The sequence below is a fragment of the Bufo bufo genome, chromosome 1 (assembly GCF_905171765.1).
Source record: "Bufo bufo chromosome 1, aBufBuf1.1, whole genome shotgun sequence".
In the NCBI taxonomy this organism is placed as follows: Eukaryota; Metazoa; Chordata; class Amphibia; order Anura; family Bufonidae; genus Bufo; species Bufo bufo.
The window spans coordinates 296,706,584-296,721,147 of NC_053389.1; the positions used below are offsets into that span (position 1 = coordinate 296,706,584).

General features: G+C 44.2%; 1 protein-coding gene across 1 annotated transcript in view; it reads right to left on the reverse strand.

Moving 5' to 3' along the window:
• Positions 1-14,359, reverse strand: part of LOC121005804 (E3 ubiquitin-protein ligase RNF213-like) — a 407,639-nt gene extending 393,280 nt beyond the window's left edge. The window contains exons 1-2 of the mRNA XM_040438594.1: positions 14,258-14,359; positions 6,766-6,919 (exon numbers count right to left, since the gene is read on the reverse strand). Coding sequence (XP_040294528.1) covers positions 6,766-6,874 — 109 coding nt within the window. The 5' untranslated portion in view covers positions 6,875-6,919; positions 14,258-14,359. The remainder of the gene's footprint in view (positions 1-6,765; positions 6,920-14,257) is intronic.
• Between the last annotated feature and the right edge of the window lie 205 nt (positions 14,360-14,564).

Below are 14,564 nucleotides of genomic sequence, written 5' to 3' on the forward strand. Positions count from 1 at the left end.
TCTCCTTTTCTTACCTGGCTAGGTAGAAAAAATGTCCTCAACACTTACATTCTGCAGCTGGTAATGTACACCTTAAGAGCCCTTCCCATTTTAGTCCCAGTTAGTTTCATTAATAAACTGCAATCCATCATGAGCAGATATTTATGGGATAAGGGTCGCCCTAGAATGTCCTTTCGTCTTCTTTCCCGAAGGAAGAAACATGGGGGTATTTCCCTTCCGGACTTATCGACCTACATACAGGCCATTACACTGTGTGCAGAATTATTAGGCAAATGAGTATTTTGACCACATCATCCTCTTTATGCATGTTGTCTTACTCCAAGCTGTATAGGCTCGAAAGCCTACTACCAATTAAGCATATTAGGTGATGTGCATCTCTGTAATGAGAAGGGGTGTGGTCTAATGACATCAACACCCTATATCAGATGTGCATAATTAGTAGGCAACTTCCTTTCCTTTGGCAAAATGGGTCAAAAGAAGGACTTGACAGGCTCAGAAAAGTCAAAAATAGTGAGATATCTTGCAGAGGGATGCAGCACTCTTAAAATTGCAAAGCTTCTGAAGCGTGATCATCGAACAATCAAGCGTTTCATTCAAAATAGTCAACAGGGTCGCAAGAAGTGTGTGGAAAAACCAAGGCGCAAAATAACTGCCCATGAACTGAGAAAAGTCAAGCGTGCAGCTGCCAAGATGCCACTTGCCACCAGTTTGGCCATATTTCAGAGCTGCAACATCACTGGAGTGCCCAAAAGCACAAGGTGTGCAATACTCAGAGACATGGCCAAGGTAAGAAAGGCTGAAAGACGACCACCACTGAACAAGACGCACAAGCTGAAACGTCAAGACTGGGCCAAGAAATATCTCAAGACTGATTTTTCTAAGGTTTTATGGACTGATGAAATGAGAGTGAGTCTTGATGGGCCAGATGGATGGGCCCATGGCTGGATTGGTAAAGGGCAGAGAGCTCCAGTCCGACTCAGACGCCAGCAAGGTGGAGGTGGAGTACTGGTTTGGGCTGGTATCATCAAAGATGAGCTTGTGGGGCCTTTTCGGGTTGAGGATGGAGTCAAGCTCAACTCCCAGTCCTACTGCCAGTTTCTGGAAGACACCTTCTTCAAGCAGTGGTACAGGAAGAAGTCTGCATCCTTCAAGAAAAACATGATTTTCATGCAGGACAATGCTCCATCACACGCGTCCAAGTACTCCACAGCGTGGCTGGCAAGAAAGGGTATAAAAGAAGAAAATCTAATGACATGGCTTCCTTGTTCACCTGATCTGAACCCCATTGAGAACCTGTGGTCCATCATCAAATGTGAGATTTACAAGGAGGGAAAACAGTACACCTCTCTGAACAGTGTCTGGGAGGCTGTGGTTGCTGCTGCACGCAATGTTGATGGTGAACAGATCAAAACACTGACAGAATCCATGGATGGCAGGCTTTTGAGTGTCCTTGCAAAGAAAGGTGGCTATATTGGTTTTTGTTTTGTTTTTGAATGTCAGAAATGTATATTTGTGAATGTTGAGATGTTATATTGGTTTCACTAGTAAAAATAAATAATTTAAATGGGTATATATTTGTTTTTTGTTAAGTTGCCTAATAATTATGCACAGTAATAGTCACCTGCGCACACAGATATCCCCCTAAAATAGCTAAAACTAAAAACAAACTAAAAACTACTTCCAAAAATATTTAGCTTTGATATTAATGAGTTTTTTGGGTTCATTGAGAACATGGTTGTTGTTCAATAATAAAATTAATCCTCAAAAATACAACTTGCCTAATAATTCTGCACTCCCTGTAGTTTAGAAAGGTGGCTTAGATTGACCAGACAAGAGATTCACTGTATGCATGTAGACTTAGAATTGGCCCTGTTGGGCAAGGAATCGTTTCACAGGCTGTGGATACCTGAGAGGGCAGGAGAAGGGACTAAAGTAGAAAGCGAACTTACCAGAGGGATGCTTCATGTCTGCCACAAATCAATGGTATTAACCTCTACTCAGGACAAGATTTCTCCCTTGGCTCCTATTTCAGTTATTCCCACACTAATGTTCCCACAAATTAAATCTCCATCGGGCATTTGGCTATCATTGTCACGTCACAAATTAGGAGATATTAAAGGGATCCAGGCCTCTTTCGGCTTCTATACTGCCCTCTCAGGTGATCCAGCTCCTGGTAAGGACTTCATTCAAAGGAATGACTTTGAGAATATCTGTAGGCAGTTTATGACCTCTAAGTTCATCCCATTACCTGACCCGACGTGGTTAGAGAATTACGTTTTATTGCCAAGCCTGCCCCATAAATGTACCACCCTCATTTATAGACAGATCCTCAGTGGGGGAGACTCTAACTTGCCGCCATGGGTTGCTGAGTGGGAAAGAGAACTCCACCTTGAGTTTGACACTGACAGTAAGTGGATCCAAAAATCCTCGCACGGTTTCTCCAAATGCATAAAAATTCAAGAAAACTCTGTTAAGATAGCGTTACGATGGTACAGAACTCCTGAGTACCTTTTTAAAATAAAGCTGCTCCCCACTGATCTTTGCTGGAGGTGTGCGGCCGCCAATGGTTCCCTGTCTCACATCTGGTGGTTCTGTCCTGCCATCCGATCTTTCTGGGCAGATGTTGAATGCGCTATGAACAAGATCTGCGCAACGACCCTGAGGCTCTCAGCTCTGCTGGTTCTACTCTGGTTACCCACCCCAGATTTTCGCCCGGGGAAAAATAATCTGGCCACGCACCTGCTTATGGCCGCAAAACTCTTAATCCCAGTAAAGTGGAGATCAGTTGATCCACCAACATTAGATATGTGGCGGGACAGGGTTCACCAGATGTGCCAAATGGAGGAATTGATAGGTTGGACGTATCACAGCAGAGATAGATTTTTGCAGCTCTGGCAACCCTGGTTAAACTATAGAGCAAGCCTTCTCAACTCTCGGCAGTGGGAATCTGATTAGGAATGTGGGATGGTAGCTACTTCCTCTAACGAATGTGTAGAACCCTTCATCTCCTCTTCCCCACCCTCCCCCGACCCTTCCTTGAGACCACCTCTGGAGATATCCAGTCAAAGTCTGTTCGTACCATGTCTTAGATAATATGAGCAGTCTTAGCTTCATTCCTGTTCCTGAGCGGGATGCAGATTGTACCCTGGGTTGACACACTGTTGGGGCTGTTACCCCCTTATTGGTATGTAACTGATGTTATTTACATTTGTGTTGTAAGATCAATCACCTGAAGGACAGCTTAGCCCTATATGAGTGGTTGTCCCATCCTAGCCTGTATTGTTAGGCAATGCCTTTGATGATTTATGCCTAGATTTGATTGAGATGTGACACACACTATATTGTATTATATACTAATTGATGATCTTTGTTTGTCTAATAAAAAGAGATTTCAAACAGATGAATATAGAGAGATGAGCACTTCCACAATGGAAGCGCTCATCTAGCCCTGCTGCCGGTAAGAAGGGACCCCCTCCTGCTCTGGGCCCCTGTGCAACCGAACTAGCTCATGCGGTATGTCCACCCCTTGGGAGTCGTAGTTTACCACAGCTGGAGTGCCGGAGGTTAGCCGTCACAGGCCTAGGATGTTGTCCTATTTGGGGTTAAGCAAGTGGTCACCCTAGTCCCTCTTCTAGGCTGGGAAGCAGGATGCGTATATGCTGTCTATATCTATGGATTTGAAAGGTGGTGTTTCCATTAGCCCTATTAACAGTGACTGAGACTGTCTGAAAAAGCTGAATGGAATTTTTTTGGGATATTGCTACTAATAGCTTGTTCCTGGCACCTCTTTGATTGAAACTGACATCTGAACTTTGCCACGCTTGGGTGAGTCTTTGCAGTTATGGATTACAGTCCTGTGTGCCTCTTAGGCCTCTTTCACACGGGCTTTGCGGGAAAAGGTGCGGGTGCGTTGCGGGAAAATGCGCGATTTTTCCACGCGAGTGCAAAACATTGTAATGCGTTTTGCACTCGTGTGAGAAAAATCGGCATGTTTGGTACTTTACAGAAGTTCGGGTTTGGGTTAGGTGCTGGGTAAATTGTATTATTTTCCCTTATAACATGGTTATAAGGGAAAATAATAGCATTCTTAATACAGAATGCATAGTACAATAGCGCTGGAGGGGTTAAAAAAATAAAATTAAATTTAACTCACCTTAATCCACTTGCTCGCGCAGCCCGGCTTCTTTTCTGTCTTCTTTTTTACTGTGTGCAGGAAAAGGACCTGTGGTGACGTCACTCCGGTCATCACATGGTCCGTCACATGATCTTTTACCATGGTGATGGATCATGTGAATGACCGGAGTGACGTCACCACAGGTCCTTTTCCTGCACACAGCAAAAAAGAAGACAGAAGAGAAGCCGGGCTGCGCGAGCAAGTGAAATAAAAACATGCCGATTTTTCTCACACGAGTGCAAAACGCATTACAATGTTTTGCACTCGCGCGGAAAAATCGTGCATGTTCCCGCAACGGACCCGCACCTTTTCCCGCAACGCCCGTGTGAAAGAGGCCTAAGAGGCACACAGGACTGTAATCCATAACTGCAAAGACTCATCCAAGCGTGGCAAAGTTCAGATGTCAGTTTCAATCAAAGAGGTGCCAGGAACAAGCTATTAGTTGCAATATCCCAAAAAAAATCCGTCACTGTTAATAGGGCTAATGGAAACACAACCTTTCAAATCCATAGATATAGACAGCATATACGCATCCTGCTTCCCAGCCTAGAAGAGGGACTAGGGTGACCACTTGCTTAACCCCAAATAGGACAACTTCCTAGGCCTGTGACGGCTAACCTCCGGCACTCCAGCTGTGGTAAACTACGACTCCCAAGATCAGGGGTGGACATACCGCATGAGCTAGTTCGGTTGCACAGGGGCCCAGAGCAGGAGGGGGCCCCTTCTTACCGGCAGCAGGGCTAGATGAGCGCTTCCATTGTGGAAGTGCTCATCTCTCTATATTCATCTGTATCGCTGTCATTAGGCCATGCCCCCTCTACCAATAAAGATGTCTGGCAAGAGAAAGGGATAGACCCTAAAGGGGTTGTCCACTTTATTTATATTGATGACCTATCCTCGGGACAGGTCCTCAATATCAGATTGGCGGGGGTCCAACTCCCGGCACCCCCTCCTGATTAGCTGTATGAGGAGAAAGAAGCCCTCATATGAGTACTGCCTCCTATTCACCTGTTTACCTGCTCGCCGTCGGCATCGCAGCGGTGAGCAGGTGTAATTACAAACAGCGTCCCATTCCCTTCTATGGGACGGCTCTTTCCTCGACTAGAAGAAGCAGTCCTATTGAAGTAAATGGGACGCTATAGTTGTAATTACACCTGCGCTCTGCTGCAGTGTTGACAGGGAGCAGGTAAACAATGAAGAAAAGACAGGGCTCGTACGGACGCTGGGGTCTTTCAAACAGCTGATCAACCCCGCCGATCTGATATGGACGACGCATCCCGAGTAAAGGTCATCAATAGAAAAAAGCAGACAACCCCTTTAAGGTGAGCTGAGTGGCAGCCTTCACCTTCAGCCAGTCAGAGAGTGACATGTCAGCCGGCTCTAGAGACTGACTGGGGGTGAAAGAAAGCCTCAGTCAGTCAATCAGTACCTGTAGCGCATACTCAGGCAGTACAATGCTGCTGTCTAAGCATGGAGCCACAGAAATGTAGGACATCTAAGCAAGTCCAGTAAAAGTTTTTTTAAACTTTAATACCGAAAAGTCTAATTATATTGGCATATTCTACAGAAAAGGTGCTCTTTAAAGTGGAAAATACTGCAATTTGTATTTTAATTTTGAGACACTTTTGAAGCATTTAATTTTTTTCTGAAAACATGCTTCAACACATAGAGCTTGTAACAACTTCTCATACTTAGAGGTAAAGGTCCATTTACACTGGCCAATGAGTGTTGGTATGAAAGATAGTTCCCAATTATTGCCCTATAGGGATAAACGGGCCCTATAGGGATGAACGATCGCAGTGACGTAACTAGAAATGACCGGGACCACAGAAAATGTTTGAACAGCCCCCCCTCCCACAGCAACTTCTTTGTAACTCCATGTGATTGGAGCATGTGATCTGACGTCACCAAAGGTCCTTTAGCCCACAGCTCATCATGAAAGAAGTAAAGAAGAGACCGGGAACTACGCGAACAAGAGGAGAAGGTGAGTTAATTTTTTTATTTTTTTTAACCCTCAATTGATCACCTACTAAGCATTCTGTATTAAGAATGCTATTATTTTCCCTTATAACCATGTTATAAGGGAAAATAATAACATCTACACAACACCTAACCCAAGCCCGAACTTCTGTGAAGAAGTTCGGATTTGGGTACCAAACATGCGTGATTTTTCTCACGCGAGAGCAAAACGCATTACAATGCTTTGCACTTGCGCGGAAAAATCGCGGGTGTTCCCGCAACGCACCCGCACATTTTCCCGCAACGCCCGTATGAAACCAGCCTAAGGCCACAACTGAAAGTTGTGCTTCAATCATGTGTAAACAATGTGACTTAAGTTATTGCCTTTGGACAAAAAAACAACACCTAGCAAGTAACAAAAGGAGGTTGTTTTTTTTTTTACATTTTACAAGCCAGCGAGGACACAATAACATCAGGGTGTGTTCACACTCTGTGATCAAATTGTGTTCTTAAACAAAATTGAGGCAAAATCCAGATTTTTATCTACACATTGCTGAAACCCCAATTTGACCATGTCAAGTGAACGCACCCTTAATTAAATATTAATAATCTAAAAAAACAGTGCGTTTTACCTTGGATTGCTGTACTGATAGGGGCCGGTGGTCGCATGGATTTTTTACACATACTGCAGAACCTGGCCTTTTCTTTAGGAGGTTCATGGCCACAATTCCAACACTTCATCTTCTAAAGAAAGTAAACCATCCGAGGCAGCGCGTTTTGTGGAATCTATAGTACAAAGTTTACATTTATTATCAGCTAGATTAATCATGACCTGCAGAAAACCGAACAGCGGGCTCATTTACTAACACTGGTTTACTACTGTGCAATTACTAAGGTGGAATGTGCCATAGTGCCCAATACTAAGCACCCCTGTTGAGGAATAAAGAGCAGATACTACCTGGCCATAGACTGATAATTCAGACAGACTTGGTGCCCCTGCAAATCCATGTACCAGTGCCCCCTTTGTAGTCATAAAGTGCTGTATGGGCAAACTGCTGCTGAGCATTTTAACCCCACACTTGCTACACAAAAATTAACCCTTTCACCTCCAGAGTTTTTTTTTATTTTCCGTTCACGTAGCTGTATGAGGGCCTGTTTTTTGCGGAACAAGTTGTACACTCTAATGGCCCATATGTAGTAGGAAGCTGGAAAAAAATTTCAAATGGGGTGGAATTGGAAAAAAACAACTCCACCACAGGTTTAGGCTACATTCACACGAATGTATATTGTTTCCGTGTCCGTTCCGTTTTTTTTTTGCGGATTGGATTCATTTTAATGAGTCCGCAAAAAATGCGGACAGCAAAACGTGTGCTGTCCGCATCCGTATGTCCGTTCCGTAGCCTTGCTAAAAATATAGAGTATATCCTATTTTTGTCCGTTTTGTGGACAAGAATAGGCTTGTTACAATTGGATCCGCAAAAAACGCAGATGTCACACAGACGTCATCTGTATTTTTTCTGGATCCGCATTTTGCCTTAGGGCTCATGCACATGACCGTATGTATTTTGTGGTCTGCAAAACACGGATCCACAAAAAAAACCTGATGACATCCGTATTGCATTTATTTTATTTTTGCGGATCCATTTTAACAATGCCTGTCCTTGTCCGCAAAACAGGCAAGAATAGGACATGTTTTATTTTTTTGTGGAATGGACATGCGGACATATGGAAACGAAATGCACATGGAATAATTTCCGTTTTTTTTTTTGCGGACCCATTGAAGTGAATGGTTCCTCATACGGACCTGTAAAAAAATGGAACGGAAACGGAAATAAAATACGTTCGTGTGCGTGAGCTCTTATGGGTTTTGTTTTTACAGCGTTCCCTACAGTATGTGGTTAAAACTGATCTGTTACTTTCATTCTCCAGGCAGGGGCATACATAGAAGACACTGGGCCCCATAGCAAGAATCTAAATTGGGCCCCCATACCCCATTCTTAGCCCCACCATGCTCTGTGCAGTTCCTTTACTAGATGTACAGGACCTGTGATGCTGAAGATTATGTCATCACAGGTCCCAGCAGATGCTCCTAGCTAACCTAAGAACTACACCATTCTTTGTGCAGTTCCTTTACTAGATGTACAGGACCTGTGATGACATCATCACAAGTCCTTTAGTTTTCTCCACTGATGGTAGGGATACTATAATGGAGCTGGACGTAATGAGTGTAATTAGGGGGTGGGGCCTATCCTCCACTGTGGGCCACTTTTCCTCACGGGCCCCACAGCAGCTGCGTGGTCTGCCTCTATTGGAGGTACGCCACTGTCTTCAGGTCAGTACGATTACGATGATAACAAGTTTGTATTGTTTTTTAACACTGAAAAAAAATAAAAACCTTGAAAAAAAAACAGTTTTTCCTTTTAATCTCCATATTTTGACCCCTATAACTTTTTGTAGTTATGTTCATGAAGCTCCTTTTTGTGAGGGCTCCTTTTTGCGGGGTGACCTGTACTTTTCATTGATACTATTTTGGGTTGGGTATGACTTTTTGATAACTTTTTATACAATTTTTTGTGAGTAGTAAAGCGACAAAGAAAAAAAAATGCAAATTGGTCATTTAGACTTTTTTTCTGTTTTGCTATTTGCCGTATGGGATAAATATTTTTTTATTTTAAAGAGATTTCCCGAGATTTTGATACTGATGAGTTTGACCTATCCTCAGGATAGTAAACAGAAGTGTTTGTAGAGCAGCACCCACGGATGCAAACGGCCACCCCGGTAATGCAAAAGCCAAACCACTACCGCAGATCCTCAGCAGTCAACCATATAGCAAATGAAGAGAGGAAGCGGCAGCATCTCCGTTGAATCCTTTATTCGGACGGACTTTACAGAAAGTGTGCCATAAAATTAAGCAGCAACGTTTCAGCTGTATTCCAGGCTTGACAAGGCTGGGATACAGCCGAAACGTTGTTGCTTACTTTTATGGCACACTTTCTGTAAAGTCCGTCCGAATAAAGGATTCACCGGAGATGCTGCCGCTTCCTCTCTTCATTTGCTATCCTCAGGATAGGTCATCAGTATCTGATCGGTGGGGGTATGACACCCAGGACCCCCGACGATCAGCTGTTTTGAGAAGGCAGCCACGTTCCTGTGAGCTCCGCAGCTTTCTTTGTGCTTACCAGGCCCAGCACAGTACATTGTATAGCATTTTTATGCCTTCTCAAACAGCTGATCGAACCCCCACTGATCAGATGCTGATGACCTATCCTGAAGATAGGTCATCAGTATCAAAATTTCAGAAAACCCCTTTAAAAATGTGAGCATTTTTGCACGCTGCAATGCCCGTGATTTATTTTTGGGGAAAAGGGGGTGATTTTAATTTTTATATTTTTTAGGGTCTCCATAGGAACCTATGTGTGGCAACCTCGGATCATTCAGAAGGACTGAAGCTGACGCACACACTACAGCTTGTGCTTCTGTTTTTTTGCGCTCCCAGGTACATCTGAGGGGTTAAATGTTTAAAACAACAGCCACCAGCTACGCTCACGAGTAGATGCCATCTTTAAAGATCTGCCCTGCGCCATACATGTACGATGCTGGGAAGGAAGGGTTTAAAGGGGATGTCCAGGTTCAGAGCTGAACCCGGAAATATCCTCCTTTTCACCCCTCCGGCCGCTCGGAGATGAACATTGGAGCATTTCATGCTCCGATGCTCTCCCTTGCCATGCGCTATATCGCCCGGGGTATGGGCTTTTTCATTAGATCCGGTGACGGACCAGGTCTCTGCTAGATGCAGTGATCTCTAAAACAGTCTAGTTCAGCGCTAAAGCCCGCCCATTAGTGTCGGTGACGTCACCGGCAATACTGCTAGGCGGAAGCCTCCGCTTAGCAGGGTAAACTGTAAACAAAACAGCCCTTGCCCTGCGCTATACAGCCAGGGCAAGAGAGAGCATTGGAGCATGAAATGCTCCGATGCTCACCTCAGAGGGGCTGAAAGGGTGAAAAGGAGGATATGTCAGGGTTCAGCTGTGAACCTGGACAACCCCTTTCATGCACAGCAGATGGTGAAAAGTGAAATTGCAATTTTTACACAGATATGCCAATTCAGTGCCCAATATGTTTTATGCTGTGTTTCCTGGTTTTATAAACACCCTACTGTACATGTTGCCCTAATCTTTTGCCTGAACGTACGAAGCTCAGGAGTATAAGAGCAATCTGAGGCCCAATGTAAATTTCACAGCTTATGCTGACAACTGTAGAGGTTCTGGGGTGAAATAATACATGGAACCCCTGAGAAGTGACCCTATTTTGGCAACTGCATCCCTCTTAAGGTATTTTGCAGAAATTAATGTGTTGCAGACTGTGGAAAATAAAAATTGACATTTTTCCACAGATATAGCATTTCAGTACCCAATACGTTGTGCCCAGCTGGTGCCATCTGAGACTCACACCCCACTACTTGAATTCATAGGCACATTTTACTGGCTACAGATATGCCATAAATGAGAACGTCAGCTTCTGTACAGGTGCATGGCAGGGCTAAGAAGGAAAGGAGTGTCATGAGGCTTTTGGAGTACGGATTTTGCTGGAATAGTTTTCAGGTGCTACATCAGGTTTGCAGAAACCCTGAGGGACCCGTATAGTGGAAATCCTCAGTAAGTGACTAAATTCTGAAAAGTACCACCCTCAGGTGATTTATCAGGGGGTGGAGTAAACATTTTGATACCACATGTATTTTGCAGTAATTAAACAGCAATTAAAATTCCAAGTTTTCCACATATATGCCATTTCACTGCCCAATGTGTTGTGCCCAGCTTGTGACATCTGAGACACACCATGCCTTAAATTGTAAGGAGGGTTCTACTGGGTAGGAAAATGTCATAAATGTGGACGGAAACTGCTGTCTGGGTATGCTGCAGGGTTCAGAAGGGAAATACTACCTTTTGGCTTTTGCAGCTCAGATTTCGATAGATTCCTTTCAAACAGCCTCTGAGGTACCAGTACAGCTATTTTCTGACAAGCATATGTTTTTAATTTTTCTCTCGATGGAGCTGTGTGGGGACTTATTTTTTGTGGGTTGAGTTGCCATTATCATTGGTTCTATTTTGGGGTACATATTAATTTTTGATAAGTTTTTATTTCTTTTTTTGGGAAGCAGGGTAAAGAAAAGATAGCAATTCTGCCATTGCTTTTTGGGTTTTGTTATGTTAGGCCTCTTTCACACGGGCGTCGCGTGTGAGGGCCGGACAGGATGCGGGTGCGTTGTGGGAAAATGCGCGATTTTTCAGCACGAGTGCAAAGCGTTTTAATGCGTTTTGCACGCGCGTGAGAAAAATCGGCATGTTTGGTACCCGGACTTCACAGAAGTTCGGGTTTGGGTTAGGTGTTCTGTAGATTTTATTATTTTCCCTTATAACATGGTTATAAGGGAAAATAATAGCATTCTTAATACAGAATGCTTAGTAAAATGTCTATTGAGCGCAGTGACGTCATCAAAGGTCCTTTACCCAGGTCCTGAAGAAAGAAGAGGAGATCCGCTACGCGACCAAGTGGATGGAGTGAGTTAAATATGTTTATTATTTTTTAACCCCTCAATGGACATTTTACTAAGCATTCTGTATTAAGAATGCTATTATTTTCCCTTATAACCATGTTATAAGGCAAAATAATAAAGATCGTGTCCCCATCCCGATCGTCTCCTTAGCAACCATGCGTGAAAATCGCACCGCATTTTCACTTGCTTGCGGATGCTTGCGATTTTCACGCAGCCCTATTTACTTCTATGGGGCCTGAAAAACGCACACTATAGAGCATGCTGCGATTTTCACGCAACCTACAAGTGATGAGTGAAAATCACCGCTCATGTGCACAGCCCCATAGAAATGAATGGGTCCGTATTCAGTGCGGGTGCAATGCGTTCACCTCACGCATTGCACCCGCGCAGAAAACTCGCCCGTGTGAAAGAGGCCTGTGAGGAATATGGATTAATATTTCTGTCAGCCATGTCCTCACACCCCCATTTGCTGACAGATAGTGGAGGTAGTGAACTCCACAGGAGGGCCCTGCTTCAAAGCCCCAGGCCTGATTGTCCTCCGATGCACCTCTTGGCATGTTCAGTGTACATGCAAAATTAGTTTCCACCCCCCAGCCATCTGAGTGTCAGATGGCAAGGAAGAAAGCCCCCCCAGGGAGGTCCAGGATTCAAGGAGAAGGTCACACCTCACCTCCACCAGTTTGGAGCCAACTGAATCCTGCAGGAAAACCCCCAGCAGGGGGTATCCGCCCTTGCCCTGGATCAATGAGACCTCCCAGACATGTTGGCACCTACCTTTCATAAGGAATTATGAACCGCCTGGCCATCGCAGGCGCAAACCGGATACATATTTGTGTCCCGGTGGCCACGAGGTACGTTCCCATGGTCTTTGGTTAATGGGACAAGGTCAGGGTAGGGAGATATCCGTATCTCCCCATAGAAACCACATAACGGTACCAGGTTTGGGCTCTACTTGTAGCCGGAACCCAGGCAGGTCCATTGGTCCCAGAACCATCTCCCTATGACCCTCTGGTCTGGAGCTATGAACCCTAAAGGGTTTTGTGGGTCATTTGCTGCCAGCCCAGAAGAGGCGGAGTGGACCCCTCCCTGAGGCCGGGAGGGGAGGGGCTGGCTACAGGTTAAAAGTCTGGTGCTAGCAAGTAGGCGTGTCTTTCTCTGAAGAGGGGTCACATCCTACAAATGTGTTTAGAGGGACCCAGGAAATAGCTGAGATCACGGCCCTTCATGTGGACTCCAGCAAAGAACATCTCCCAACCAAAAGGAACTTTGATCTTACCCGGTAACTGACTTTTACACTGCTTAACCCTGTTGTAACCATATAACCTGTAATCTGTAACCTCAGACCACTGTATATATTGTCTGTGTATATTGTGTTTAATCTAGTGTGCCCATACGGCGATTAAATCTATAATTTAATCTTGTGCTATCTTGTATCTCGATCACGAATCCCCACGTCCATGTTTTGGCCTAGTTATAAACTACCGCGGGTTTGTTTCTGACCCTATATAATCCCGTTAGCGGACCGGGCTTATATTAAACGAGAAGCTGGTGGCAGATACCCAGGCTGAGGAGTCGCTGTTTCACTGCGGCAGTGAAAAGGCTCTCTCAGCTTGTTGCCTCTCTGTGCCCGCGTGGACAGGAGGTGTGTGTAAGCTATACCAACCTGACCTTACGTGCTCCACTGGAGGGCGTAACTTCACGTTTTTGGTAGACCCGTGACCATACCACGTCTCGTGAGCTCGACGTAGTTGACGTCAAGCGGGCACGAGGTGTGGTATTTATCACAAGGCCTTATAGTTTTTATTTCTTCATTCACCTGACGGGGTAGATTATGTGATATTTTTCTATTTTTTACAATGGTAGATGGCTTGGGGAAGGGGCTTTATTTTTTTTTAAACTTGAAAAATAATTTTATTAAACTTTCTTATTTTCTTTTTTAACTTTTTATTTTAGCCCCACAAAAGGACTTCAACTTTTAAAGTTCTGATCTCTGTTTCAATGCAGTACAATAGATGATTTATGGACAGGACCTCTGTGCGGACATGGCTTATGAAATATAGCAAATGGCACAGAATATCAACAAAGTCTATATTAATAGTGTCATAATCTACATACACATTGAACAGAAGTAGCCAGAAAGTGGCCAACACCTATAAGATGGTAAGTTGTTTGGGTAGCAAAGTACTCCCTGGGAGACTTAGGACCTTGGCGGCTACGCAAACTGCCCATATTATAAACCGCCATTGGTTGGACCCCCAATAATCACAAAAATGGGACTCCCTTGTGCCCTGTTTGAATGGTGCAGCGGTCTATTATGTCTGATGCTCCATTCAATTTCTATGGGACTTTCAGAGATAGCCGAGCGCTGTACTCGGCTACTTTTGGATGCTATGACAAAAATGAAATGCCATAGCAAAATGATACTTGGAGTTCCAAATAATCATACAAAGTAGCCCTAAGATACGGCCTCATATCTGCTGTACTAATAAAATACTTCAGAACATATACTGTTTCTAAAACTCTAATGAACATCAAAATCAAGCAGAAATAAATCTAAACCATGTGATTACCTCCAAAGCGCTCCTGCAGATGTCGTGGTCTCCTATAGACGGTCTGGAGAAGGATAAACCTGCAGCCCTTGTAAGACCTGTGAAAAGCTATCACTGACTGAGTTCAGCGGTCTCTCCGGTACTAGCTACGTCTGCAAGCCTTTTATCTTACTCACTTAACTTTCGGTTTCGTTTCTCATCTACAGCCCTCCCAGCACTTTCTAGCTTGCCTTGGAATTTCCCTTACAGGAGTCCTGTCACTTCAGCAATGGCATTTATCATGTAGACATGTTAATACAAGGCACTTACTAATGTATTGTGATTGTCC